The sequence below is a fragment of the Camelus bactrianus genome, chromosome 23 (genome assembly GCF_048773025.1).
Source record: "Camelus bactrianus isolate YW-2024 breed Bactrian camel chromosome 23, ASM4877302v1, whole genome shotgun sequence".
NCBI classification, from domain to species: Eukaryota; Metazoa; Chordata; class Mammalia; order Artiodactyla; family Camelidae; genus Camelus; species Camelus bactrianus.
The window spans coordinates 28,938,488-28,965,511 of NC_133561.1; the positions used below are offsets into that span (position 1 = coordinate 28,938,488).

Here is a 27,024-nt window from a genome sequence, read left to right on the forward strand (position 1 = left end):
CTTGCCAGCTGTGTGATCCTGCTCTGGAAACTTCACGTTTCTTATTCTGTGAAATGGGGAAGCCACCACTTAGAGCTTTCAAGGTTATTCACGTGTGCATCTCCAACCTTCTGCACACTAGTTGTCGTGTTCCATAGCTGTTCTATAAATATATTGAAGTAATTGATAAAAGGAGATCAACGATTCAGAAGCCCGGTGTATATCCATTTTCAGGAAGTGCTAGTTTCCTTTGTCCCACCCCCACCCTCCCCACTCCCCAGAAATGGGGCATTTCCAAGCTAACCTTGGGCATATGTTAATATGCCTAATCCTCACCACGTCCTATTTCAGAGGTGAAAAAGGCTGCATCACCTCCACATGGACCCTAAAGGTTGATTCTAAATCATCCCCAGTTCAAAAAGGCTAAGAGGTTTAATTCCATTCTCAAACAGCCAGGGCATCCCTGGGCCGGTAACCTGGGTGCAATGCCTGGGATAGAGATTCTGAGAGTCCACCATTGCTAAAGCTTTGGGTAAACAGAGATTCAGATTTGGCAGAAGATGCTCATTATTCTTTATGAATTCCTCCTGCCACCCCTCTACGCTCCCCCCTCCCTCTCCCCAACTCGGTGTGCTCCCTGTGAATTATTGCTTTGCCGCTGCGTGATTTGATTTCATCTGAGGCTGCTTAATGCTTCTGCTGTCCCTCCCTGTGTTTATCTTATTGTTTCCCAGAACAATCAAGTGCTTCCTCCACCCCTGGCAGCTTCATCTCGTTCCCGGGGCCTCCTGACCTGCCCAAGTCTTGGGCTGGAGCAGGCTTGAAAGGTGGGGCTGGTCTGGGGCCAGAGCCCCAAGCCCTGGAACTGCCCAGCGTAATTCACCTCCATAAGCTCTTGTCCCTTCCCAGGCCTTGGAGCTCTTGTCCCTTCCCAGGCCTTGGAGCTCCAAGCCCTCCCTGGCCGAGTGAGAACCAGGAGATTGTATTCTGGTGCCTCTAGGCCTTGATGTCATCCTCCCCGGAGGCATAAAGGGAGAGGCCCCCGGGACAGGAGCTGGTGCCCTTGTGAAACACAGTTTGTCCTTAACCACAGGAAGGTGTGAAGAGAGGCTGCTCCTGGCCAATCTGTGGGCCACTGGCTCGTGATTGCCTTGCTGTCTACCCCTGGCTGATGAGGAACAAAAAAACCACGATTTATGGGGGATGTGTATAGCGGAGCAGTAGAGCACATGCTTAGCATACACGAGGTCCTGGGTTCAATCCCCAGTACCTCCCTTAAAAAAAAAAAAAAAAAAACAGATTAAAAAAAAATAGTCAATGAAGCCATGATTTAGAAGAGACTGCCACTCCAGCCAGCCTCCCCAGCCCACCCTCCCTAAACACTTACCTCGCTCGGAGTGCGTGCACAGTGAATATACACTCTATCCCCTGTCCTCGTACGCCAGAATTCTCAGGCTGTCCCAAGATGCAGAAGTCCTGAGACGAGTGGTTCCTCTTGGGATCCCCTCCCCACATTCCAGGAGAAAGCACTTCTCCACGGCCTGGCCTTCTGAAATCCAGGAGCCTCTAGCCCCATGTTCCCTGCTGCTAGCCCATCCGCCCCCAACTTAATATCTAGGGCAGATTCCTAACATGCACAGAAATAGAAATAATTGTACATGGAAATGTCAATCTCCAGGGTCAGAGCCCCCATGATTGACCGACAACTCACTGGGGACCAGCTCTGGAGGCATCTGCATGTGTGTGGGAGGATGTGTGTATGTGTGTGCGTGCGCGCATGCAAGGGGGCTCAAAGTTCAGTACATCATGGTGACTGCCTTCCTTCTCATGGACAGGAAGGGCCCTTTGCTTTGGTTTCCCTCTTCTCCCCTGACTCAATACAACCCACAGGCCAAGTTTTCCAGGCTCCTGTGTCCCTCTCCAATTATTCAAGCACTTAGGGGCAGGCTCCCAGCCCTCCTCCAGGGAGCCTCGGCCCTCTGGACTGTGACTGCGTGGTTAGGTAACATCGGCCCAGCTCAGGGTTGGAGGAAGGGTGGGCAGGGCTGTGAGCCAGAGGCACTCTGGAAGTTGCTGCTGCTTCGGTGTGTGTAGTGTGTGTGTGTATGCACGCCGTGTAGTGTGTACAGGATAGAGGGAGGGAGACTCTCAGAGACAGAATTTACCAAAGACTTCAATCTATAAATAATTCGGGTCATGAAGCGCTACAAAAATAAACTTCAGCCTGAATCCTCGCCCTGGCTAAATGCACAGCTGCAGATACACTCCTCATTAACTCACTTCCAAGTTCAGTCTGAGCAGTACCAGGCTTCCTCCACCTTTCCCCCCTTTAAAGGTCTCCCGGCGCGCGCGCGCGCACACACACACACCTGTGCACACACACATACTCATACACCATGCAAGCCCAGTGTCCTGAGGCAGAGATAAAATCAAATTAAAAAGGCCTCCTCCATAATGAATTTTAGGACATAAGTTGACAAGACCTGCTGAAATTATTGTTGAGCCCTCAGTGATGACATCTCAAAAGCCTCACCGCCTCCAAATACTCAGGTCTGACAAACCAACTTTCCGAGAAATCTGGGCTTGTACATAACAATAACCCTTTTATATTACATTGCACTTTTTTTTAAAAAATTGAAGTCAGTTTACAATGTTGTGTCAATTTCTGGTGTCAATTTCTGGTGTACAGCATAATGTTTCAGTCATATATATTCATATTCTTTTTCATTATAAGTTACTATAGGTTATTGAATATAGTAAGATTTCTGAAGAACTCACGGTTACACTCCTGTTTTTCAGTTTCGGTATCACCCCCTCCAGGAAGCCCTCCCCTCAGTCCAGATGAGGCGCTGCTCTGCCCTGCATGTCGGCCTGCCTGGGATTCCCATGCAAACCTCCTGTCGCTGGGGGTAGCCCGTGTGTTTATTTCTGCTTTGCTGGGGCTTCTTTCTCGCTGTGTCCCCGACTCTTAGCACAGGCCTGGCTCACAGGAGGCGTGTCCTGAATGAATTTTGGACAGTACTGAAATTCATAGCTAATAATTCGCTGCATTCTCACAACATCCTGTTTGAGCTCTAAGGACAGAAGTTACCGCTCTTATTTGGCGGCTACGGAAACTATTACACAAACAAGTGAAGCGACTTGCCTGAAGTCACATAGCCAGTTAATGAGAAAGCCGGGATTAGATCCCAGCCCTGCAGACACAAACCAGTGCCTCCCTCTGGGTGGTGATGCCACTAAAACCAATCTGTTTCCTACTGAGAGGCTCAAGAAGAAGATTCCTGAGATCCCCAATTCTACTGGTCTTTAGCAGCTCCTGCAAAAAATCCTACTAGTACTATTACCACTACTAATACTATTACTACCAACAATACTAATAATTAAGTGATACTAGAGTGTCAAACGCCAAGCAAAAGCTCCGATAATTTAAGGGCACCTAGAGAAGAAATTGATGCATAAGGAAAAGAGTTTGGAGGGACCTGCAGGTAAGCTAGTTAATTGGATTTGCTGATTTGAATTGGATAGTCAAGTGGAGAGGCTGTCATTAATTTCTGTACAGACCTAGCTGTGATTTCAAGGAAAGCTACTAATAGGATTACTGTGTCATTCTCATTTCAGAGAGGCCCCTCCCACCCGGAGGACCAGACAGTAAATCTCCCCTGGGTGTCACCTCACATCCTCCTGCCCCAGAGCCAGCCCTTATACACTGACTTTTAGCCTCCCAGCATGGTCCCCACAAATTAGATTCTGAGTTTTTTGTTGGCTCTAGGAAATAGGTGATTGTCGCATGATGGCCTTGGGGTCTGAAAGAGGAAGAGTAGCTAAGAAGAGGATTTGGACCCTCATCTAACCATCTACTCTGTTCTCGGCTGCAGGGAACAGCTATGTTGGCCCACTACCATCCTCTCATAAGAGAGCCACGGAGTGGCAGAGAAATCGGGCTCTATGTGGGAAGTCCAGCTCTGCCACCCTTTAGCTGTGTGATGGTGGGAAAGTCACCTAACTCTGTGTGCCTCAAATTTCCAATCTGTACAATGGGATCATAATAATATTTACCTCAGCGGTTTTTGTAAGGCTCAAATGAGTTCATTTCTGTTACGTACTTTCAACCACACCTAGCACTTTATAAAAGCAGTGGAAGTGGTAGCTATTATTAAATTCTTGAGGCAGATAGGGTCTTTTGAAAACCCATCAAGTCCATCCTTCAGATAGGGCCACATTTAACCACGAAGCAAAAGAAGTCATCCTGTGTTCAAAACCCTCCTGAGAAGGAGGTTACAGTCTCCTGCAGTTACCCGCCTGAGAGTCGGGACTCCTCACAACAGAAATTCTTACTCGAGCTAGCCTAACTCTCCTTGTGCAATGGTTTAGACACATGTTGTCCTTTGCCTGTCTCTGTAAAGACTGTCACCCTCCGTTGTAGCATACTGTCAGTCTTATTCCACCTGCCGAGCCTTGACCAAGCAAAATGGCTTCACTCCCTTCTGCACATCCCCTGAGGTCAACCCCTTCCACGCTGAAGTGACTGGCTTCCTTCTGTCCACATCACCTCCCCGCTCTGCCCCATCTCCAGGCTCCTCCTCTGCCTGGTTGGATGCCTGGCTGGAGCCCCTGCCACTTGGTCTGATAATGCCCTTCTCTTGGATTGTATTCATGGCTTATTTCAGTGTATTGTTGTCCTTGTGGTCATTGTCACCTGGCCCTGGGGACACAAGCCTAAAAGCTGAAGAGAGCTCACTTTGTGGGACACCACAGAATAGACTCAATCTGCTGGATTTTAAAAACCTGCTTTTGTCTGGGACTCCGTGACAATCCCCCACTGCCTCTAACCTGTGTCTGGCAAGGGGGCCAACCCTGAAACTCCAAACTTCCCAACAAGACAGAGAAAGATGGGGACTCGTGCACTTGAATGGCAGTAGGTCCCTTCTCCCTCCTCAGTCACGGGCATTCTCATCATCAGCTGTGTGCTTTCCTCTGGACCACACCGGCTGGGGTTGGTGGGGGCCCCGGGTCCGCCCCTGGCCGGCTGTGTCCAAAAACAGAAGAGCTCGGATGAGATGGGCTCCTAAGCCCTGCAGCCCCAGCAGCTTTCATAAGTCTATGATCCTCCTGTGATGGGACGGAGCAGATTACTTCTTCCTGTTATTCAGAGAGGAAAACTGAGGCTCAGGGAGATGTGGTAACTGACGTAAAAGTATACCGTTAGGCAGAAATCAAGCCCAGACAAGAACAGAGTCAGAGCAGAAACTCGGGAACCCTGAGTCCCGCTTTGGGGTGTTACCTGGACGGAGCAGAGGGAATTAGGGAAAAGAAAGATCTCTGCCATCCAGATGGCCGCCCCTGCCTTCTGCCTGCCAGCCCTGCCCCACAGCATCCCCTTTGAGCCCCTGGCCTCCTGGCCCCCTTCTCCATCTTCTCTGTACCCCCGTCAGGATCGTGGGCAGTTCCACCAGCTCGGGGCAGATAGCGCAGAGTGAGGGAGTAAGCGGGGAGGCGCAGGTTCCTCGGGAAATACTGCTCTTCTCTCCAGGGATTTAGACTGAATGAAATAGGATAGCTTAGTTCGGGTTCAGCACCAAGAAGATTTTCTGTTCTGGTTTAGTTTGAGCTCTGACGTTTGAGAGTTATGCAGGTTTGATTCTGGTTTCAACTGGTTTCTTAAAAGACTGGGATTGCAGACAGAAAAAAAAAAATGTTTAGGTCTCTTATTCAAAAAACAGTTAATGGTTGGGATTAGTCCTAACTGGGATGTAGCAGAGTGTGTGATGATAAATTGTCTTCCGTTCAGTACAGCTCCATCCTGGCCATAGGTACCACCTACTCCTGGGGACCACAAAGTGAGGGTCAGGCATGGCTCTGCTCCTTCTGACTGTGTCAGGGTTTGCCGGAGATCCAAGCAAGTGTCAAGGATCTTGGGGAGGAAACTGCTTGGCCTGGCAGAGGGTTAACTGGCTTCCCCAGGCAGGGAGATCCTGGGCCGGCCCTGGGGTGGGAGGGTGGTTCTGCAGCTCTTGGGGCTGAGCCAGTGTCTGGAGGAGACTTAAACATCCCTAGAGAGGAGCAGCTGTCACAGGAAGGGTGGCAAGAGACACTGGGACATTTCTCCTTCCGAAGAGAAAGCAGAGCCTGAACGCCCCATCTTATGGAAACAGAATACTGAGGTCAAGCCAACCAGAAGTCATGACTGTCATATCCCCTCTAGGTTTTGCAATAGCCTGGGAACTTTTGTGGCTAAAGGCTGCTACGCTTCTAGAAGGGTTTCATAGAAATTTCGGATCTGTCCATCTAAGAGAGAATGTCAGAAGGTTAAGGGGAGCATTTTAATTGTGGGGCGTTTTCCCAGACTGAGACCCTTGCTGTCCTCTCTGCTTGAGTCCATCATGAGATCTGCTCCCAGGCGGAGGGCAGTAGCCTCAGCCCCACACCGTTCTTGCTGACCCCAGCGTCTCCCTCCACCCTATGAGAATGAATTAAATGGCCTCCTGACCCCTCCCCTGGAAGGAGGGGATTTAGTTACAGTTGCCAAGGCAACGTCTTGGGACAGCAGGAAGCCACTAGCTAGGCAGGAAAAGGTCAAAAGAGGAGCTTGGGGAAAAGGAGAGTCCAACCCACAGGGGAGTTACTAGGGTATGAATGGCTGAGAGCAGAGTTTTTTTTTTGATCCCACTGAGGTTTCCTCCTCATCTTCAAGCCCAGAGCTCCCATGTCACCCAGCACAACAGATAAGGAGAACCTGGTACCTCTGACTCTCCCTCTGCTCCAGTGTTCCCACCTCTGGGGTATAGGCACAGGGCCTTAGGCAGGAATCTGCTGTTTCTGCCAGTAGGAACTCCAGAACCACTGTGCCCCACCCCACACTGGGCCCGAGGTCTGCTCCTCACCCATTCCAGTCCAGCCCAACCCAACAGGCACAGATCAGGCCTGGCTCAGGCCCCTCAAGTACGCAGATTCTCAGGAGGGTAGAAAAATTTGAACGGAAGCACTGGTCCTGCTCTCCCAACTCTGCAATCAGTAATGCTCTTGGTCCTCCCCGCTCAGCCAATAAAAACTGAAAAGGCATCCATCCATCCTTCCATGTTTACTGTGGCATCAGGCACCACGTTTGGCCCTCGCGATGAATAAGTCATGGTCCTTGCTCTCAGAAGCTCTCTGTGCGGTGGGAGAAATGGGCAGAGGGAAGGAGCTGGTTAGAAGTACAAGGGAGAAATCAAAGGGAATAGGAGGAGAAGGCTTCATCTTCAAATCGTCCAGAGAAAATTGTCTTTTGACCTCTCTTTGATTTAGCACTAAAGAGTCCACTGTCCTTTATCAGTTGGTTCATGGTTCGTGTCCTTTCGACAAGCATTTCTCAAGCATTCCCTTTTATCCATCACCAGCTATGTTCCCAGCCCCATTCTAGTCCTCAGAGGTTAGTCCTCAGAGAAATAGAAAACATGCCTGCCTTCAAAATGTTGGCGGACTTAACGCACACGTAAGGCAATTACAGAACAATTTAAGTAGGTAGTCAATACGCGTTAGCTAGTATATGTACAATGAACGAGTCAATTGATTATAATCTTGGGACAAAATGTCTGGTGGAAAAAAAAAAGCCATCAGGGTGAGGAGGAATTAGTGTGGTGGAGAGATTGGGAAAAGCTTCCTGGGGGAAGTGGGCTTGAGCTCGAGGGGGTTTAGATGGGCAGAGGACCAAGAAACGAGACGGAATCAGCGATACTGGTCAACAGTCAGCTGCTATCTTGGGAACAAGAAACCAAGCCGTTGGGAGCACATTCAAACTAAGGACTCCCTCTCATCACCTTTTTGTATGATGGTAGGGACCTCTCTCCAGTGAGTCTCCGAATTCTCTGAAGAATTTAGACTGGAGGAGCACTTCTCAAACCCCCAGACCAGCAGCCTCCCCACGTCAGCTGGGAATTTGTTACAGATGGAAATTCTCAGGCCTCACTGCCACTGAGTCAGAAACCTCGGGGTGGTGCAGTTTCCCAGGCCCTCCAGGTGGGTCTCAGGGCACGCTGGTTTGAAAACCGCTGGACCACATCAGTGCTCTCAGACCCGGGCCGCTCACTAGGGTCACCTGGGGAGCTTAGAAACCCAAATAAGATGCCAAGGCCCCACGCACAGAGATTCTGATGCCTGGATCCAGCCATGTGTTTGGAAACTCCCAGGATGATTCTAATGTGAGGCCAGGGCTGAGAAGCACCAGACTGGAAGACGTCCAAGCCCTTTCTGATTTCTTATCCTGGGATGGGTTCTGAGATACTGAGCCGGGATTCCTGGCTCACCAAAATCACCGGGTGGATTTGCACACGTTCGAGGGATATGCCGGAGGGCAGAAGGAGCTTTCTGAGATCCTAAAATCTTGAATCTCTTCATGACCAGCTTTTTGACTTTTTGAAGGCTGGTCCCACCACCCTCCCTTACTTGCCGAGACAGAAACACTGTGTGCACAAGCATACACTTAATTGCACACACCCTGATCACACAGTGCTTCAAATATATGTAGACACACACAAGAATAACCCAATGGGGATATTCACATTACACCTGAGGACACACATGCACACACAAATAAACCCACCACAGAAACCCCAGACCCAGCACACTCAGATGGCTTGGGAAAGGATTCCTCTTGGTGGAAACTGGGCTATTGGAATTAAGAGGCACCCCTGGAAAAAAATGTTTTTAATAAAATAAAATAAAAATGAAACAGAAGCCCACCTGTCTTCCCTGTAACCTAGCCTGGCTGAGGGTAGCATTTAGGGGCAGGATGTGGAGATTAGCTTCTATAAACTACCTACTACCTACTCTAGGTAACCCACAGGGGACTGAGCACAGGTGCTGACGATGCCCTTGTTTCTTTTGCAGATTCGAGCTGATGGTCCCCCCCATGGCGGGGTCCAATATGAGATGGTTTCTGTGCTCAAAGACGGGAGCCCCATCCTCCGGGACATGGCCTTCTCCATCGACCAGCGCTACCTGTACATCATGTCTGAGAGGCAGGTAAGTGCCAGCACCTCTCACTCCTTTCCAAAGCCCAGGAGGAGCAGATAACCCGTGACCCTTGTTTTAGAAGCTGTTCCATCGAATAAGAGAGACCCCTGGGCTGGCTGCTCAGGGGTCTTAGCAAGCTTTTGCAGGGAGACAGAGAGGAGCATCTGGGGCCAGCCACTTCCCGGAGCCTCTCTCTGGACCACAGCCCCTGTCTCAGTGCGTGATGAACAGCCCTGCAGGAATGGGCCAGACTGCACGGAGCAGCTCGGTGTGATTAGGAGGTAGATTTACTGCTCCCGGGCCCACAGAGTCTGCTGCTCAAGGGAGCCAAAGAGGTGTAAATAATCCAGGCCTCCAGGCTGGGCTCAGTCCTGGGAGAGACAGACCCGAGATAGGGCCCCAGAAGGAGATAAAAATCTTGGCCTGAATCTTAGACTAACACAGAGTAGAAGCAGGCCAGCTCTGGGCAGCTGCAGCTCTGCCTGCAGAGATGGGGAGCCCTGAGAAACAGACTTCTACCCTCTGCTGGGCAACACCTGAGTGGGTTCCCCACCCTCTTGGGTGGAACGTTATTCCCCTGGAGTTATATTTGCTCTGCATACTTGGGGGCAGAGAGAAAGCAAATGCAGGGAGAGCCATGGTGAAGGGCAAGAGAAGGGGGAAGACAGGGGATTCACCAAATTAATGGAGGTCAGAAAGCAAAGCTTAGACCTTAGGAAAGGATGGCTCTTTCCATTCATTTAGTCAGTGGGTTGACAATTGGTCAGCAGGAGCGGTGGTCTTGGCATTGACTTGAACATGGTAACTTAAGATAAAGGCCCCAAGAGGGGGAAAGGACTGTGAATTTGTCTTGGCACTGAGGACAGTGACTTAGGCCAGACAAAGATGCTGCGCTGGAAGACCAGCTTTCTCAAGGTGCCTCCCCGCTAGGATGTCATTCTCAAAATACCCTGCAAAGATTCCGGGTGTCCTCCATCAACTTCGCCCTCCCAGAATTCTCTTTCCCTCCTTACTTTTTGTATGTATGGATTCTGAATCTGAGGACAAGGGATGAGCAGAGGGAGGAAGGAGGAGGTGAATGGGCACATGACAGCATGAGGGAAGCAGGGATGCAACTCGAACTTGAAAATTACTTCTTGAGAATAGTTTATGCTAATTATATGTAAATTACACCCGGCTCCTCTTGAACCCACCTGTCTTTTTACCTTCTTTCATGTAGATGCTGTGGTTGAGACTAAAATACGGCCCAGATAGGAACTTGGAACCCTAAAAAAAATTACTGGGCATAGATTTTTTGGGGGAAGAACGTACTGGAAAAAATATCAAAATGAATGGCGCTTGGTCACTACTCTTAAGTTACTTACGTGTAACAAGGGAGTGAGACATGTACCCAGATGTCTGTATCATCAGATTGGTGGCTATAAATGTTCTGCCTTTTCTTCTGTTTCTTCTTTGTTTATAGACGAAAGGTTTTTTCTTATACAAAAATGGGAGATGAGCACCATACAAATTCAAACAATACATACAGAAAAGGAAGTAACAGTTCCCCAACCCCCACACCCCAAGATGGTAACACCAGGGTAACACTGGGTGAATACCATTCCAGATGCTTCTGCAGGAATATATATACAGATAGAAGGCTAGGTGAATGGATGGTCCCCTAGACAGGTGCATAAAAGGCTGGCCAGAGGGATCAAACCGACCCACAGTATCCATGATATTTTCCGAAGACATTCTGTGTGGCTGAGGACCGGGCTGGTAACGCTGGGTAAATGCTCTTTCTTGGGCTCTCTGAATCCTATGAAGTGGGAAAGCAGAAACAGCAGATTGAAGTGACCAGTGAGACCTCAGTGGAACTGAGGAGATGCCAAGGCACCTATCTGGACTGCATATCTTTTACTCAAATGAGATGCCTTCTGAAATTGCATTCAAAATGTGACCAAAGGAGAGAGGGCTGGAAGCTGATAAATAGCCTTCGGGGAATATAATGACCTCTCGAAACCGTATCTGATGTCGTCTCTGAGAGCATCAGCTCAGGCTAAACCAAGTGTCCACATAGCTTATTTCTAAATATCCCCTCCTTTGTTCTTACCTTCTGCCTCCGCTGCCCAGTAGTAGCCAGGCATGCTGAGCAGATGTAGGAATAATCTGGGTTTACTGCCATGCAGCTATCTCAGCTGAGAGATTCGTCAAGGGAGCTCCCTGTGCCAGGTGGAGCTGCGATCCGCGGGCAGAGTCAGGGGCCTTGGTGGTACAGCTCTCGGACGCCTGAGAACTGGAGAGCCGCACACTGAGTAGAGTCGGTCCTGGTGACTTCACCGCGGGCTGGGTCCAGGGATGAGGGCCATCCGTCTGAGGCCAAGCAGCTGTGAGTACAGAGTTATCACAGGCAGCTCGGACCTCTTCAAGGAAACAGTTCAATGTGTAGAAGGAGAGTAATCAATGAAAATGAAGTTAGACGACATGGGTTCAAGTCCAGCTTTTGCTGTAACCAGACCTCTGACCCCTCCCAGCTTCAGTTTTCTCCCTTCTACAATCAAGGAGTTGCTTCTCATAATAGGATTGTCTCCAAGGTCCAGGGCTCTGATTTAGAGCCCATCTCAACATTTTAGAGCTGGTGGCCTTAGACAAGTCACTCCAACTCAGTGTGTCTCCCAGGGGCTCGGCTGAAACAGCACACAAGGGATTTCAGTTACACTGCCTCCCACACCACAAATACTCACCGTTGAGTTCCGTAGGGCCTCTTCCAGCTCTCAGCCTTGTGGTCCCAGCACTCAGGAGGGCGGTAATTCAGGAAGAAAGAAATGCCAGCACAGCACTGTCAGCAGCCCCGGGCCGAGTTGGGGGCCTGTGTTCTAGTCTGGGGCCAGCCTTAACCAGCTGGTGACTTAGACCCTTACCTTCTCAGGAACTCAGTTTCCTCAGCTTGAAAGATGGAGATAATAAATCTAACTCTGGAGGCTCTATCAGACCTTAAAGAGACTTGTCTGCAGTCTTGGGGTTGGGGCTCTTCTCCAACCCCCTAAGACGACACCGAAAGCACAGTAAACAGCCTTGAGGTTAGATCAAAAGAGGAACTTTCTGAACGGGAGATTTATGAAGCCATGTGCGCTCTTATGAACTTCTTCCCTGAAGGGTGAACACTGCAGCGAGGCTAGAAATGCTGGCTGGTTGTGGAGAAGCGTATTCCTGTGTTGGGGCAGTGGTTGAAGACTTTGAAGTTCTCTAAAATGACCTAAGACCTTATAAAGCATCGTGGAAATGGGGTTTCCCATCACTTCACTTTACAGCAAATCTCTGGGCTCTCATCCCTGCCTTCACCGTGTCCCCAGATCCTGTCTCTCTGTCCTCCTCCCCCTTTCCCAAATCATGGTACCTGTTGTATCCTCAGTGCCACGTGAAGGTGGAACCAAGTCTCTGGTCTCACGTTTTGCCTGGAGAGGTTTTCAGCCCCACAGAGCTAGAACAAGCCAGTAGAGCTCATAGGAGCATGCTCTCTCTCTCTCTCTCTCTCTTTCTCAGTTAATTAAATGTAATTAAGAAATAGGACTAGTAAGAAGTGTTGGGTCGTTCGTGCCACTGCCTAACAAGTCGATGTTAATGTACTGTTAATAGATCGAAGGCCGGTCAGTCTCAGGGGAACATTTGGGAACTGATTCCCCAATCCTACTAATTTGCCCAGATGCTCCATGGATAGGATGCGTTTCTTCCCTAGAAAATCCACCCCACCTTCCTCAACAGCAAATCGACCAGCAGATGTTACAGGAGGGAATACAGGTCGCTACCACATCCTCAGCATCTAATGGAAGTCAGACAGCGAGTCCAGGGAAACTCAGGCTACGAGCCAAATGAGAAACTGAGCCACAAGATGAAAAGAAACTTGATAGCCCCAGTTTCCACCCAACTTGTCAGACTGGCCACTCCCAGAAAGGGAATATAACTCTGTACTCGTGGTGGATGGGAAAAGAGTATGGGGATGGAAGCAATTATTCTATTTTATACTTTAATTAGTTTGAATTAGCAGAGGGAATAGAGGCATAAAATGATCCAGCGAAGGGTGAAATGGAAAAAGGGAGTCACGGTGGAGAACAGCTCCATGCAGGCTGGAAAGGATGTTGGGAACCACAGAAAGGCTGGCGATGGGGACGTGTGTGTGTGTTTGGGGTGGGTGAGGGCCCAGGATGCTGCTGTCTATTTCGAGGCCTGGAGAGGCAAATAGCACAGTGGTTAAGAGCTGGAGCACAGGAGGCAGACCGACCTCCACTCAATCCATCGCCACGTTCTAGGCATATGGCTTTGAGAAAGTTACTCACTTCTCTCCGCCTCAGTTTCTTCATCTGTATGATGGGCCTAGTAATGGTAACTGTCATGAGGACTGAGAGACTACATATAAATTACCTAGCACTGTGTCAAGACGCAGTCAGTGCTTTCAATCAGTGGTAATGATTATTATCATTATCATGTTGCTGCTAGTAGTAGCATTAGAACTTCTGGGAGCCCAGAGAGAGCTCGAAGCATCTCCACTATAAATCATGGCTGGGGCAGAGATCCCAGTCTCAGGCAAACACCTCCAACCTAATATTCCTGCTTCTCCCTCCCCAGGGATACCTCAGAAAGCTTCTGGCCTGGCCGAATGACAGGCTTCGGCTAAGTCACTCATAATCTGCTATTTATTTTTAAAAATCCAGGAATGTGCCCAGCAGACTAAACAGTCCCACTCCCCTTGATACAGGCGGAGGCAGCCCTGGGCTCATGTGTGAGGCCAGTATTCCAGGCATCTGTGGTGAAAGGGGAGGGGGACTCTGAGCCCTGGTCACCCCCCAGCGACTTCAGGCCCCTGACTGGCTGCATGTGTGGACGCTGGGCCAGAAAGGGGCTACCCCTGGGGCTTTCCATTTTTGGCTTCTCCAAGTAAGTAAACCAAGTCTCACGCGCATTGTAAAAGGTGGGACTGCCCTTCTCCGAGTAGTGGATGCTCAGACACCAGTTCCGATGCCTGTATGTGTGTCAGTTGTCAACATATTTTCTGGTTATTTATTGCTATGTAGCAAACCACATCAAAACTGAAGGGCGTAAAAAACCACTTTCATATGCTCACAAACTGTGTGAGTCAGGAGTTCAGACAGGGCGCACCGAAGAGGGCTTTTCTCTTCCTTGCAATATTTGGCATCTCTGCTGGGATGGCATGAATGGCTTGGGGTGACTAGAACCACCAGGGCTGGAATGACCTGGAAGCTTCTCCTCTCACATGTGTGGCAGCTGGGAACTAGAAGGCTGGGATCAGCTGGGACTGTCGGCCAGGGTACCTTGAGCTTCCTCACAGCATGATGGCTTCAAGATGGTCAGACTTCTTGAGCATGATAGCTCTTGGCTGACATGGTTCCTCAGGACTCTGACAGTGAGTGTTCCCACAAATCAGGCAGAAGTGTTTTCCATGACTTAGCCTTAGAAGTCATGTGGTTCTCCCCCCTACCTGCCTCTTCACCTCTCCACTGCCCATCACCCCTGGTACATGTAGCCCATGACCACACTTTGAGAAACAGTAGCTTCCTGTCTCCCAGGGTCATGAACCACAGAGCATCAGAGCTGGTAAGGACTTCAAAGATCACCCATCCTGATCCCAGATGGGAAGTATGAGGCCCGCAGGGCCTGGAGCGGGCTGGCTGTCCTTTCAACATTGTGCAACACCCAACACCCAAGTCCAGAGTCGCCAGAATGGGTTTGATTTCCCTAAACTCATGGGGAAGTGCCAGTAGCGCTAAAGCTTGCTGTTGATCGTTAAGTCCTGAATGAGACCCACATCAAACATTGGTCTGAAAGTGCTTCTGGGAAGCCGTTGAAGGAATCCATCAGGAAGAGAGTCACACTGCCTGCAAGCTGTCCAGACGGTGGCATGTGATCTTCGAGCGCTGTCCCGGGCAGTCTTCCTGTGACAACGCTGCATCAACTCACTCAGAGCACAGTCCTCCCGGATGGTCCACCTTCACAAGCAGGGCAATGGGACTTCACCCCCATGGGTGACAGGAAATTGACTTTTTAACCACCCCGGCCTTAAGTAATTTCAGAGAGTTGGGGCAAGAAGAACTTTGGTCCAGAGTTATCAGAAATCAAAATTACTTAGAAAGATTATGAAAACACCCCTATCCGAAGGTCTCAAGTACAGGAGAGACACCCCAGTCCCCCCAGCTCCTTGAACTGGTTTAAGGCCCTCTGCAGGGTGGGGAGAGGGATGGAAGGACAGACCAGGCGCCTCCAGCATGCCACCCCAGCAGTGTCCAGCTGGTTTCACCAGAGAGCTAATCTTCTTTGGTTTGGGGGAGGGCCTGTCAACTACAAGCCTGGACCTGGGGCCAAAAATAAGAAGCCTTTTCAAAGGGCCTATTGTGATGTAAGGGTAGTAAGTCTCCTACCTGTGGCCAAGGCCACCGAACTGCCAAGCCCCTAGGCATCTAAAGTCTTGGGGAAGGGAAAGAAAAAAATGCCGGGAACCGTACTTCCAGATGTCCCCTGCTCATTTATTTTGACATCTCAGACTATTATTTTGATTGTGCACATTTGTTTAGTCCAGGCGATAAGGCTTCCCAGGTTGCAGGCAGAGCGTGCCAAGGTGTATTTTTACAAGGCGGTTGGAAGTCCCAGTAACAGGAGCCCTCCCTTCTGCCAGGGCTGGGAGGCCTGGGCTGGGCCACGGGGAGGAGAGAGAACGTGAGGAGACAGGGGCTGGAGCAGAGCCTGAGGGACTTGGGGAGAATTACAGACTTTGTGGATTAGGAAAGTGAGGATAAGTGAATTTCTGCTGCACTTTTGTTTTCAAATGTGTCACTTTCAATCCAAGCCTTTGATGCACATGTGTTTCTGGTTAAGGAGGCGGGACCCCAGTGTGGCCCAGGAGCTGAGGGCTCATCTCAGCATCTTTCCCAAAGGAGGGGTGGGGTCCTGCCTCCTGGGGGAGGGGGCGCGGGGACCACTCCAAGCCAGGGTTTTGGTTTTCCCCGCTTTCTTTCCCCCCATTTCAAATGTCAGGGAACAAAGAGGCTGACACGGAGCTGATTCCCTGGCTATTAATGTTCTCATTGGAGCATTTTTTATAAATATTTTCACATGAGGGAAAGGAAATGCAAACCCACCCTATTAATCAGACGCTTGGCTTGTTGTATTTAAAAGAGAAAACTCCAGCCTCTTATTTTAAAATCCTTTGGTTTGGAAAGAAATGATTGAATACAATGCCCAGGCTGGGAGAACTGGTGCCAAAAAACCTCATTTCTCTAAATGAGCAGGGGGGCTGGAGACTCTTTCTCTAATCCTTGTCAAAGGATTCAATTTCTTTTTCTAGGTAGGATTGCTGGACTCTGACATTCTGACTGCCCAGAATGACATTCTATGACTAAGAGATGGGAAATCAGTGTACCTCAATACCAGAAGGAACCCACTCCCCTTTATAAAGATGAGGAAAATGATGCCCAGAGAGAAAAGTCACTTCCTAGAACACCCTCTGAATCACCAGAAGAACCAGAATTAATCCTAATTAACCTGGTCCAGCCCAGCATTCTTTTCTCAACTTGACAACAGCTTCACTCAGCACAGGCAAGATAGAAAACTGGTTGTGTTAAAAGACTTTCAATTAAAAAAAAAAAAAAATTAAAACAACCCTGGGGCCCAAGGGAGTCCCTGAAGATGTTCCCAAGGGTCAAATTAAAATAGGGGGGAATTTGCATGTCATTTGCATACAGACTCATTCATTCAACAGACCGTTCAGTGTCTACCATGTATAATGCATAGAGCTGTCCACTGACAAGTCATTTGCATATGCAGATATAGACAGGGCAGTCTCTCTAATATTCTGGCAAAGATCTTATAGCTAGGGCTGCCCTGAAGATAGGTACCTTCTTGATTTCTTTCTGCTCTTTACAATGCAATAACAGCACTGTTAAGTGTGCTTTTGTGTAGAGATAAATAAAATATAAGCCCTGCCCTCAGGGAGGCCCCATTCTGGTGAGGAAGAATGATGTATTGATCAATTACAGGATAAAGGGAGCAGTGCTATGGCAGAGATACACAATGTGCTTAATGACTGAAGTAACTCACACCAACCAGGGAGGGCCCTGTCCTTGTCCCTCCATACTTGGGGTCACTCAAGGACTCACCCTCTCCCTGACCCAGCAATCCAGAGCTGGTGGAGCTTCAGAGACTATCTAGTGAAGAGCAATCCTTCCATTTATAGATGAGGACAGGAGACCTGAGAGGGGAGTAACACTTGAGACCTAGAGACAGGAGTATCGTATCTACCAAGCCAGAGTGTGAAGAAGCAGATAGTAATTGATGATGGGCAGTCTCCTGGCCACCATGAAGGGTGGGCTCTGGAGGCTGCCTGTCTGCCTGCCTGCCTAGGTTCAAGTCCTGTTTCCATCACTTGCTGCTGTGTGACCTTTCGCAAGTTGCTTTACCTCTCTGTGCTTCAGTTGCCTCATGTATAAAATAAGAACAATTATGGTATCTGCTTGAGGATTAAATTAAGTGACTTAATACATAAAAAGCACTCTGAAAAGTACCTGGTATATATTAACCTGCTTAGTAAATGTTAGTAGTAGTAATTATATTTTTACGGTTGTGCCCCTATGCATAATCATCAGGCCACACCCTGCCGATCATGCAGCACTTAGAGCCACACCTAAAAAAGAAACTTAACTACCCTGCTATGCCTCTCAGCTCTACCTAATTTAAGATGTGCTGAAAGCGAACATTTAGGTCGTGTTTTTCTTACTTTAGTTTACAAGCATGACCTCAGCTAAGACAACAATCTCCTGGGATAAGCAGTATTGTCCTTGCCTTTTTTTACAGATCAGAAAACTGAAACTCAATCTAAGTAATTTGCCCAGGGTCACCAAGCTGGCCTTCAGCAGGGGCTAGGATTCCCCACTAGGAAACACACTTAGAAAACGGAAGCCGGGTCCCGCTTCCTGAGACGGCGCCCCCTGGCTGCTGCGAGGGTGCAGAAGGCTGGCTCCTCCTGTTCCCTCTCCACCCACAGCTCTCAAGGCTCCAGACCCGCTCAGACTCCCTACTCCTCACTTCACACCCTCAAGGACATCAAAATTGTGCACTGTTTTCTTTAAAAAAACAATAAAAAAAAAAGTGAGCCCTGCCCAGGCCTGACCTGTCCAGTTGCAGGAAGTGTCTGGTGGTCAGAGCGGAGGGAGGGAGGGCCCCGCGTCCCAGGAAGCTGCTCTTTATCCTGTACAGTGTGATCTCAGCTCCTTACAGCAACCTTGAAAGACAGGTATTATCACCCAACATGTGATACCAGAGGAAGTCAAGGGTGACAAGGTTCATCAACCAGAGCAAGGCCATTCACAGGACTCCTAGGAGGCAGAGCCTGGCTGAATTGAAGGTCCCTGTGTTTGCAGAGCTCCTGCTCCACCTGCCCTCCCCCCACCATCAAGGAGGCCCGTTCAGAGCACCCAGTGGGTGAGGTCAGGACTCTCCTCTCTCTACCACCACCCACAGCTTGGCCTGTCTTGCAAAGGACCACCTTTGCAAGGAGGGCAGGTACAGGACCTGTGAGAGGCAATGCATGTGATTCAGCCTCTTAGATGCGACTCCCAGTGTGAACCAGGCAATCTGGAATCCAGGTATCCGCTCACTCACTGGCCCTACCCAGGGGTTCTGGGGCTCTAGAAGGCCATCTGTGTTGCCATCTTGAGTCTTCTCCAGCCAAATGGGGAGCTCCCAGAGTGACACCCCAGAACCCTGCAGCCTGTGTTTTAGCTCCTTACCAGAGCTCTCCCTCAGGCTCCCGTGCTGAGTTTCTGTAATTGAATGTGTTTTATTTAGACTATAACATTTAGTGCCACTTTGGATTTCCAATTAGGCTTCAATCAGATGCCAAGAGTCTGATTCGTTTTGTTGTTTTGATCAGCACCAAAGATGGCAACATCAGAGAAGCCGTCGTGAAAAGTTATTTCCATCCACTGATGACTAGGACCGTTGCTGTGATATGAAGATTCCATTTCAGAGGTGTCGAGAGATGCACTGGGTGTCAGGGGAGGGAGAAGCAGGGAGTCAGTGGGCCCTTGGAGTGAAGTGGGATTTTAAGTTCTGAGGCACATGGCCCATACCACACGCCCCCACCTCCCAGAGAGCCTGGGGAGGTGGGTGTTGGGCATTGGGTGACTTGAGGAGGCTCTTTCCTCCGTGAGGGGTGGTTCTGGTACCCATGCAGGAGGGCCTTTTATCCAGGAGAGGTTCCTTGAACACAGGGTTCCCACGATGTGGGAAACTGACCGCTGGTCAATTTCTCCCAAGAAAGGACTCTGAGCTGCTCAGCCAGAAGTGACTGCCATGCTGGTTTACAGAAATATTGGGGGTGCAGAGGGGTTTCCTCACTGCCTGTGAGTTCTGACCAGCTGCTCACACATGCTGCCTGTCAGACAAGCTTTCTCTCTGGGGCTGGTCTGAGGGACAGAACTTAGAACCCAACTTTGAGCTGCCAGGGAGTTGGTGGAGATGAAGGAAGTGGAAGGGTGGTGGGGTGATTGGTGAGTGATGGGGGAGTGCTAAGTTAGGATCCTGCTTTCAGTTAATCAGCAGAAGCATCTCACGAGTGCATCTGAGTTAAGGTCAACCAGAGCCTCAGTTTCCCCATCGAGAAAATGTATTTGAAAGCCCCCCGCGGCCATGACACTTGATACATCCTTTGTAGCCGTGAATGTATGTCACGCAGTTTCTGTGTGCACGCCCTTGGAGGCTGACCTGGGTCTGGGTGTGCGTGTGCCTGTGAGACAGGGGTGCATGGGGGTGAGTGAGGTGAGAACAAGAATCGCTGTGTGTTCCAGGGATGTGGAAAGATATCGTGGCTCTTTTGTGCCGCAGGGAAGGTCTATGCTCACTGGGGGAGAAGCGGTCTGTGCTTCTCCTCGGGGCGTGCTGTTTTCAGAGCCCCACTTGGCTGCATTTTTCCAGCTGGCCCTTTGATCTTTCTGTAGCCTGCCCAGCTCGGGGACCCAGTGGTCTCTACTTCATGCTTTGCATGCCACATACTTAAATTCCCCAAGCCTTTGCCACTCTGCCTGGAGTAACCTGCCTCACTCCTGCTCCTGGTTATTCCCCCTTCCCACCTCTGCCATCAGGTTGGGGCTGGAAATTTGCACCAGGTCGAGGAGAACTGGCCATGGCATCAGCTGTCGGTGGCTTAGCAAACAGTCTGGGTTCAGTCTCTGTCCCTCAAGTAATGTTTAATGATGAGAAGAGGGAGATGGACAGAGTTGAGAGTCAGGCGGAAGGAAGTTTGGAAAGGGAAGAATGGGCAGGGCCGAGAACAATGTTAACCACTCAGCCACCGAGTAATTTATCAACAACCTTTGAGGACCTATTGTGTGCACAGAGCTGTCCTCACAAAATCACACATGCAGATGCAGGACACATACACATCTATAGGACAACAAACTTACAGCACAGCATGCAGAGCACTGGGAATGTGTGAGAGGGTGCTTTCCAAAAGAGCCAAGGAAGGCTTCCTGGAGGAGGTGATGCTCTAGGTGAATCAGGAAGAGGGGTTCACTGAGTCGAGTAAAGAGTAAAGAAACATTTCTCAAGTGAAGGAAAGCATGGAGGCTTGGAAGGGTTCAGCGTATTCAGAACTGTTCCCCCAAATGTGATATTGTTGGAGCTGAAGTCAGTGATTAGGAGGCATCCGTCCTCGCGGAATATCCACAGCACACAGGCAGTCAGCCTCTGAGTGGATTCAGCCCACCTACCCTCACCAAAAGAAAGGAGCCTCCGCCCAAAGACAAGGCGCCAAAGGCTCCCCCAGCCCTGCCGCTGCAGCACAGAACCTGGGAGGAAACAAGCCTGTGCCCACTGCTCGGTGTCCCTCCTTCACCAGCCCGGCCCCGGACAGGACACAGAGCTACGCGGCACAGTCAAGGAAAAAGGTGCCAGCCCTGGGCAGAGCCCAATGCTGAAGCCCTTTGTGATCAGGCCAGTCCAGTCCCCCTCCGGCCAGCCACTTCTCCCACCGTATGGCAAGGAAAACCTCTGCTCATCTCAAGTTCATGGGAAAGGAAAAGACAGATTATCCGTTCCATTCATTCGGTCCATCATTCCAACATTTCTTGATGGCAGAGACCTGGCCCGTCTGGGTACTTCTGTCTCCCAGAGAGAGATTATAGCGTTTGGCCCTCACTCACTCGCTGAGGGTCTGGAAGAGAGGAAAGGGCAGAAAGGGGACAAGAAAAGAGAGACCAAAGCGTAGGGAAAGGAGACATTGTAGGGTGGTGAAAACAGCTCATCTTTAGAAGCACTTGGGCCTGTGTTCTTGGCTCCACCACTCTTCAGTAGGGCCTGGCTTTTCCTCTCTCAGCCTCAGTTTTCTCTCCTGAGAAGTGGGGAGAACAATAATACCTGCCTGGCAGCGTGGCTGAGAAGATTAAATGACTCATCCCTGCAAAGTGCCTGGGACGGGGCAAGAGCCAGACCCCAGAAGCGGTTCCAGCTAAGCCCTGTTCCTTCCCTCTGGTTCACTCAGGAGCTTCCCGTTTCGCTGCCACTGAGCCCCCCTCCACCCCTCTCCCCACATGTTGCTCATTTTTCATCCTTAAGTCATCTGCCAGTTGCATCTATTTCTAGCCTCTGTCTTATGAGACAAGAATAAGGAAGGGAAACAGATAACTGCAGAGGCTCATTTGCCAATTGTCAGCTCGTGCCGTCAGCAGAGCTCTGTCTGCTTCTCCCTGGGTGCCTGGAAAAATCATTGTGACCTTTTATTTACTGGTTGATCTAGTCAGCTCTTGGCTCTGGGTGTCTCTGCCTCCCGCCTCCCTGCCGCAGCCCACCCTCAACATCCCCACCCCGCCATCAGCCCGGCGCTGGCATCCTGCCTCCCGTGCCCCGTCACACATAGCACGGGCAAGCTGTGCTGGGCCCTCTGAGCCTCCTTGTCTTCATGATCAGAGTCTTAAAAACCTCTGGGCACAGAGAGGAGGAAGAACCAGAATTATTGATCTTCCTGCTCCGTGCTCCCACCAGGGAGGATCTCTGCTGCCGATTCTCTTCTGCACACCCCCTCTTCCAACCCTGTCTCACTGTGGAGCTAAAACTGAGATCTCAGCTGGCAGGTGACCTGCCCCAGGGGCACCTGAAGGTCAACAGCACTGCCTAGAGGCACCTAGGTTTCTCCCAGTGTCTCATCCCAGATTCCGCCCTTTGAGCTTTACCAGGTATCTCCTGTTTTTCATCCACTTCCTCATAACCTCTCCCACTCCCTGCCCCTAAGTGCGACCCTGGCTGGATTGCTGTGGCCAGCAGCTATTTCTGCTTTTCTTTCTCTTTCCTCCCTGAGGCCAGATATGCATTCATCTATGGCCCCTCTGAGCCCACTGGGCTGAGGTGTGCATTCCCAGTGCATGTGGGGGTAACGGTTGGGGGTGGTGACAACTGTAGAGATGACAAGGAGACCTGGATGGCTAACAAGTGGGTGCTGACAAGAAGGCATACCATCGAGGTTCCAGGAGGCCAGGAATGAGCCAGAAGGACTCAAACTCCCCATGTCTTGATGGGCTGGGCTGCAGGAGTTAATTGTGTATACAGCACCCCTGTGTGGGGGATGTGTGTGTGTGTGTGCGCGCGCGAGTGCGTTCGCGCTTGCACCATATGTGTATTGTAAGCACAATAAGTGTATTGGAAAAAATGATCCAAGGTAGAATATGGCTTTCTGACTCCATCCCCTTCATGCCATCTGCCTTGGACTTCCCAAAGCCTTCAATGCCCATCTCAGAACTGGCCAGCCTTACCGCTCCCTGGAATTCGGGGAAAGGAATTTTAAAAGCCTCTTGTGCAAGTCAGCTCCCTGCTTTCCAAGCTCTCTACTTGGCCCTCGCTGTCAGCATCAATTTTCTGCAGGGAGTGATTTAACCTTCATTTATTCATTAATTCTTTTTTTCCCCCTTAACTTCATTAGGTAAGATTTATAAAGGTGCTGAATTGGAAAGGTCACCTGTCCCTGGGCCCAGGACACAGTGTGCCTGCTTCTCTTCTCGTGAGCTGCCTTCCAGGAGGGCTCTGGCGGTGGAGAAGGGAGGGGAGTAGCTGGGGACAGAGTCAAAGCAGAGCTCCTGGCTCCCCAGGAAGGCTAGGCAGGCAAGTGGATGCCGCAGCCTCTGAACAGGCTCCCTGCTCCCTGCTTGCTGTTGAAAGGCTGAGCCGCGTGGGGAAAGGGCAGACTCCACGTTAAGCACATCCGAAATTCTGGCTCTGCCTCTTACGATATTGACTGCCACCAAATTATCTAATCTTATGAAATCTTCAGTTTCCTCTTAGATAAATGGTCTATAATGATCAACTTTACTTTGTCAGGTATTGCAGGGGTTAAACAAGGGGCTGTATGTACAGCACTGAACACAGTGTCCGGCACACAGCAAGCAGTCAATAAGCAGTAGCTTTTTAAAAAGATCTTGAATTGTCCTGGGTAAGCCCTGGCGGTGCTGGGCAGTCATCAGCTCTCTAACCACTAGAATTGGTACGCAGGGAGTCTGTCTGACTTCTCCAAGAAGAGGCAGTCCATATCATATATTCTATGACTGATCCCATCCCCAGAACCACAAGAAAAACCTCAGCTCACGGAGAAGCCAGAAGGACCCAAACCATCACTTGGTGTCAAGATTGCTTGCCCAGGCCTGTAGATTTCTGTAGGGAGTCAGGCTAAGCTGGCATCTTGCTGGCTGTGGTGGCCTGGCCACACGCCCCATCTCAGGCCCACCCAGCGATTACCCATAGTCATAGGCCTTTCCTAAGTCTCAGAGGCCTGAAGGGTTTGGTCTCCAGCCATCTCATCTCAAGGAGCTGTCTCATTCATGAACAACCTCCCTAGGAGGAGGGGAAGCAGAGTGTAGACTAAAGAACCATGCAGGTATTTTGCACCTGTAGAAAGACAAGAGTATCTGCTTACTGCCACCTTGATCTTCATGCCCCCAACAGAACTCAAGACCGTTCCAATTCACCCAGCTCAGAATGAATTTCTGAACTTCTCTAACTTTCAGGTAAAAACCACGTATCTGGGGACTATCTATTTGGTGCCTCCTGTATTAGGCTCTAAGCTCCAAGGGACCTCATGCGGGTCAGAGGTACCCAGTTCCCTTCCAGTGCTGGTCATACAACCAGAATTCAATCAGCGTTTGAGAAAATAATTTTATAGGAAAACACAAAGAGAAGCAAGCAGGTAAAACTATTCTGTGTGCCAGGCTGAGAATATTGGGTTTGAATGTGATCACAGGGGATTACAATAATTAATTTTATTTTACCTAATATTCTTACAGTTAGGGCCTCTGGAATCCAACATCCAAATGTATGCTCATAGTGCAAATTGGAGCATGTCCAAATTAACGGAGAATATTCTAGTCCCCTCACTTTTTCCAGAATCCTATTTCCCTTGCCTGGGATCACCTATTTGTTTGCCAAGGGTGCACTAAGGATTCTGATACTGGAAGGAACTCTAGGGCTGAGTAAATGTGACCAGTGCCTCCTCTATGCTAGATGCAATGAAGAGACTGCGCCCTGGACAGCAGCCCTCCAAGGAGCCCAGAGGCTTCTGCGGAGCAACCACAGGAGACCTGAACTGTGAATCTGGCCCCGGGGCAGTCCTTACTTTGTGCAAATCCCTTCACATGTATGGTATTAGTTTGTACTGTCCTCATGCTCCCAGATTTAATGAGATTCTCTAGGCATTATTAATAAACAATGCTTGACCTTTTTAGAGTGGTAACATTGGATCATTGTATTTTGTGAAATAGGGCCCTATACAACATTTGGTATACTTATGGTTCCATTTTCAAATGAATGTAATTCTAAAAATGAATTTGGTTCTGCAACTCTCACTATCCATTGAGATCGCCAGAGATACTGGTCACTGAATAGCCCAGAAAGGACATGACCAGTAATCCTACCTGAACTTCACAGTCACTCAGATAACGATATCTGAGTTCTTCCCTGCTTTTCTGGCTGTGACAGCTACCACGGCCACCACAACTGTCATCTAAGGACATGGCATCCTGTATCTTGGCCTAGATGTGGACAATTTCTTCTCCCTGTAATTCAAGCTCAATCAATTTCGGAAAGTATAGGGAAGAAAGAAAGCCTCACATATCCCTCTTTAGTTGGGCTTGCCTGAAGCATAAATATTAGTCTGTGGTATGTCTGTTTCTATTTTGCATGAAGTTCAATTTCTTTACCTGTGGCCCTAGAGTAACATCTAGTGGCCATCGCGTAATGATGGTAGGCATCAGCACAGAGAGTGAAGCTGGACACACTATTTAGTGTCTAAATATTTCCTGTCTCTGGGGTCAACTGGACAGAACAGATACCCTGTATCTCTCAGGATACTCCCCTCAGTGACACCCCTCACTTCAGTTATAGAACAAAAGTGATTGGCGTTTCATGCATCCAATGAATAGCCACGTCCTTTGCAATCCAGATGATAAGCCCCTCCTACTTCAGGGACGCCTTTGGCCCAGAGGCGTCGCTTTCCCACATCCTAAGGCTACAGTCTTAACATATGAAATTACTTTAAACATAAACAATGACAGATAACCATTAGAGGAGAGTCATTCTTTTACATTGTAAAAATAGAGTTGGGAATTGTCACTTTCAAGACGTAAGAGAGAGACATATGGACAGAATACCAAGAGACTCTCATTTGTCTCTTAACATTAAATCTAAATCGTAAAACCACAGACAAGAGACTCTTACATTTGGAGCCTATTCTGTTTTCCTTTCTTTGTAAGAGGTGTATGGTGGGTGCAAAAAACACACACTCAAAAAAATGTATCTTTTCACCACATTTTGGTCTCCCCAGTGGTAAAATAAGACTGCAACTGCCTGAACTCTAAGCCCATAACTTAGTGACGAACCTTGATTCAGTGAGATTTCTTGGGGCGAACACTTGAACATTTTCATTTATGACACTTGCTTATATGTGTGTGTGGATATGAAGTTCTGCTTCTCCACCTTCTTAGCTTTGAGTTAAGAAATTTTGGAAGTTACTAATACATGCTACAACATGGATGCACCTTGGAAACGTTGATACTGAGTGAAAAAAACCAGCCACAAAAGACCACATATTGTTTGCTTCCATTTATATGACGTGTCCAGGGTAGCTAAATCCATGGAGACAGAGGGTCAATGGGTTGTTGCCCAGGGCTGGAGAGGTTCAGGGGCAGGCAGAATGGACGGTGACTGCTAATGGGTGTGGGGTTTCTCTGAGGGTTGAGGAAAATGTCCTAAAATTGACTGTGGTCATGGCAACACAATTCTGTGAGTGTACTGAAAGCTGTTGTACACTTTAAGTGGGTGAATTTTATGGTAGGTGAATTATATCTTGATAAAGCTGCTACTTAAAGGAAAATCTTAAGAAGTCTTGGCCATAATCGTTGGCTCCTCCATGACCTCTCCTTCTCCTGGTCACCAACACCCGAGAAGGCATGGGTGCCCCTTCACAGGTGATGCTCAGGGGATCATCCACGGGGTCTGCTGTCCTTCTCGTTTCTCCTTCCTTTCCCTCCTTCTCCCTGCTCTTCTCCCACCTTGGTCCCCTGCTCTTGCCTGTTCCTCCTGTTTCCCGTCTCCTTTTTTCCTTCTCTCCGCACCCACCCCACCAGCCAATGGGCTTTCCTTGACCCCCAGGGAGCTGAAGGGGGAGGGAACGAGAGACAACAGTGAAAATTACTTCTAACCATAATAATCAATTATTTGTATTATTATAAATGATTATAGCCGTCCAGGACTTAATTTAATCTGTGCCACATCCCCATTAAGGGGATAATTACTCACATTTTATAGATGAAGAAACTGAGACTCAAACAATCAGAGTCACGTACCCAGGCTTGTCAGGGACAAAACTGGAATCCAAGCCCAGGTCTGTCTGGCCTCAGAGCCTGTTCTCCAAAGCATCAAAAGACCTTAAATGTGAGTCTGGACTTGGTTATTTATTGATGAATTATAATAGAAGTAATTTGATGGGGTTCCGAACTGCAGTATCTAAGATCTCATCTGTTGGTCTGATATTTA

General features: G+C 49.2%; 1 protein-coding gene across 2 annotated transcripts in view; it reads left to right on the forward strand.

Moving 5' to 3' along the window:
• PLXNA2 (plexin A2) overlaps window positions 1-27,024 on the forward strand; it is a 203,062-nt gene that overhangs the window by 88,895 nt on the left and 87,143 nt on the right. For both annotated transcript variants that reach the window (XM_074351904.1, XM_074351903.1), the window contains exon 4: window positions 8,845-8,979. In XM_074351904.1, the coding sequence (XP_074208005.1) occupies window positions 8,845-8,979 (135 nt within the window). The remainder of the gene's footprint in view (window positions 1-8,844; window positions 8,980-27,024) is intronic.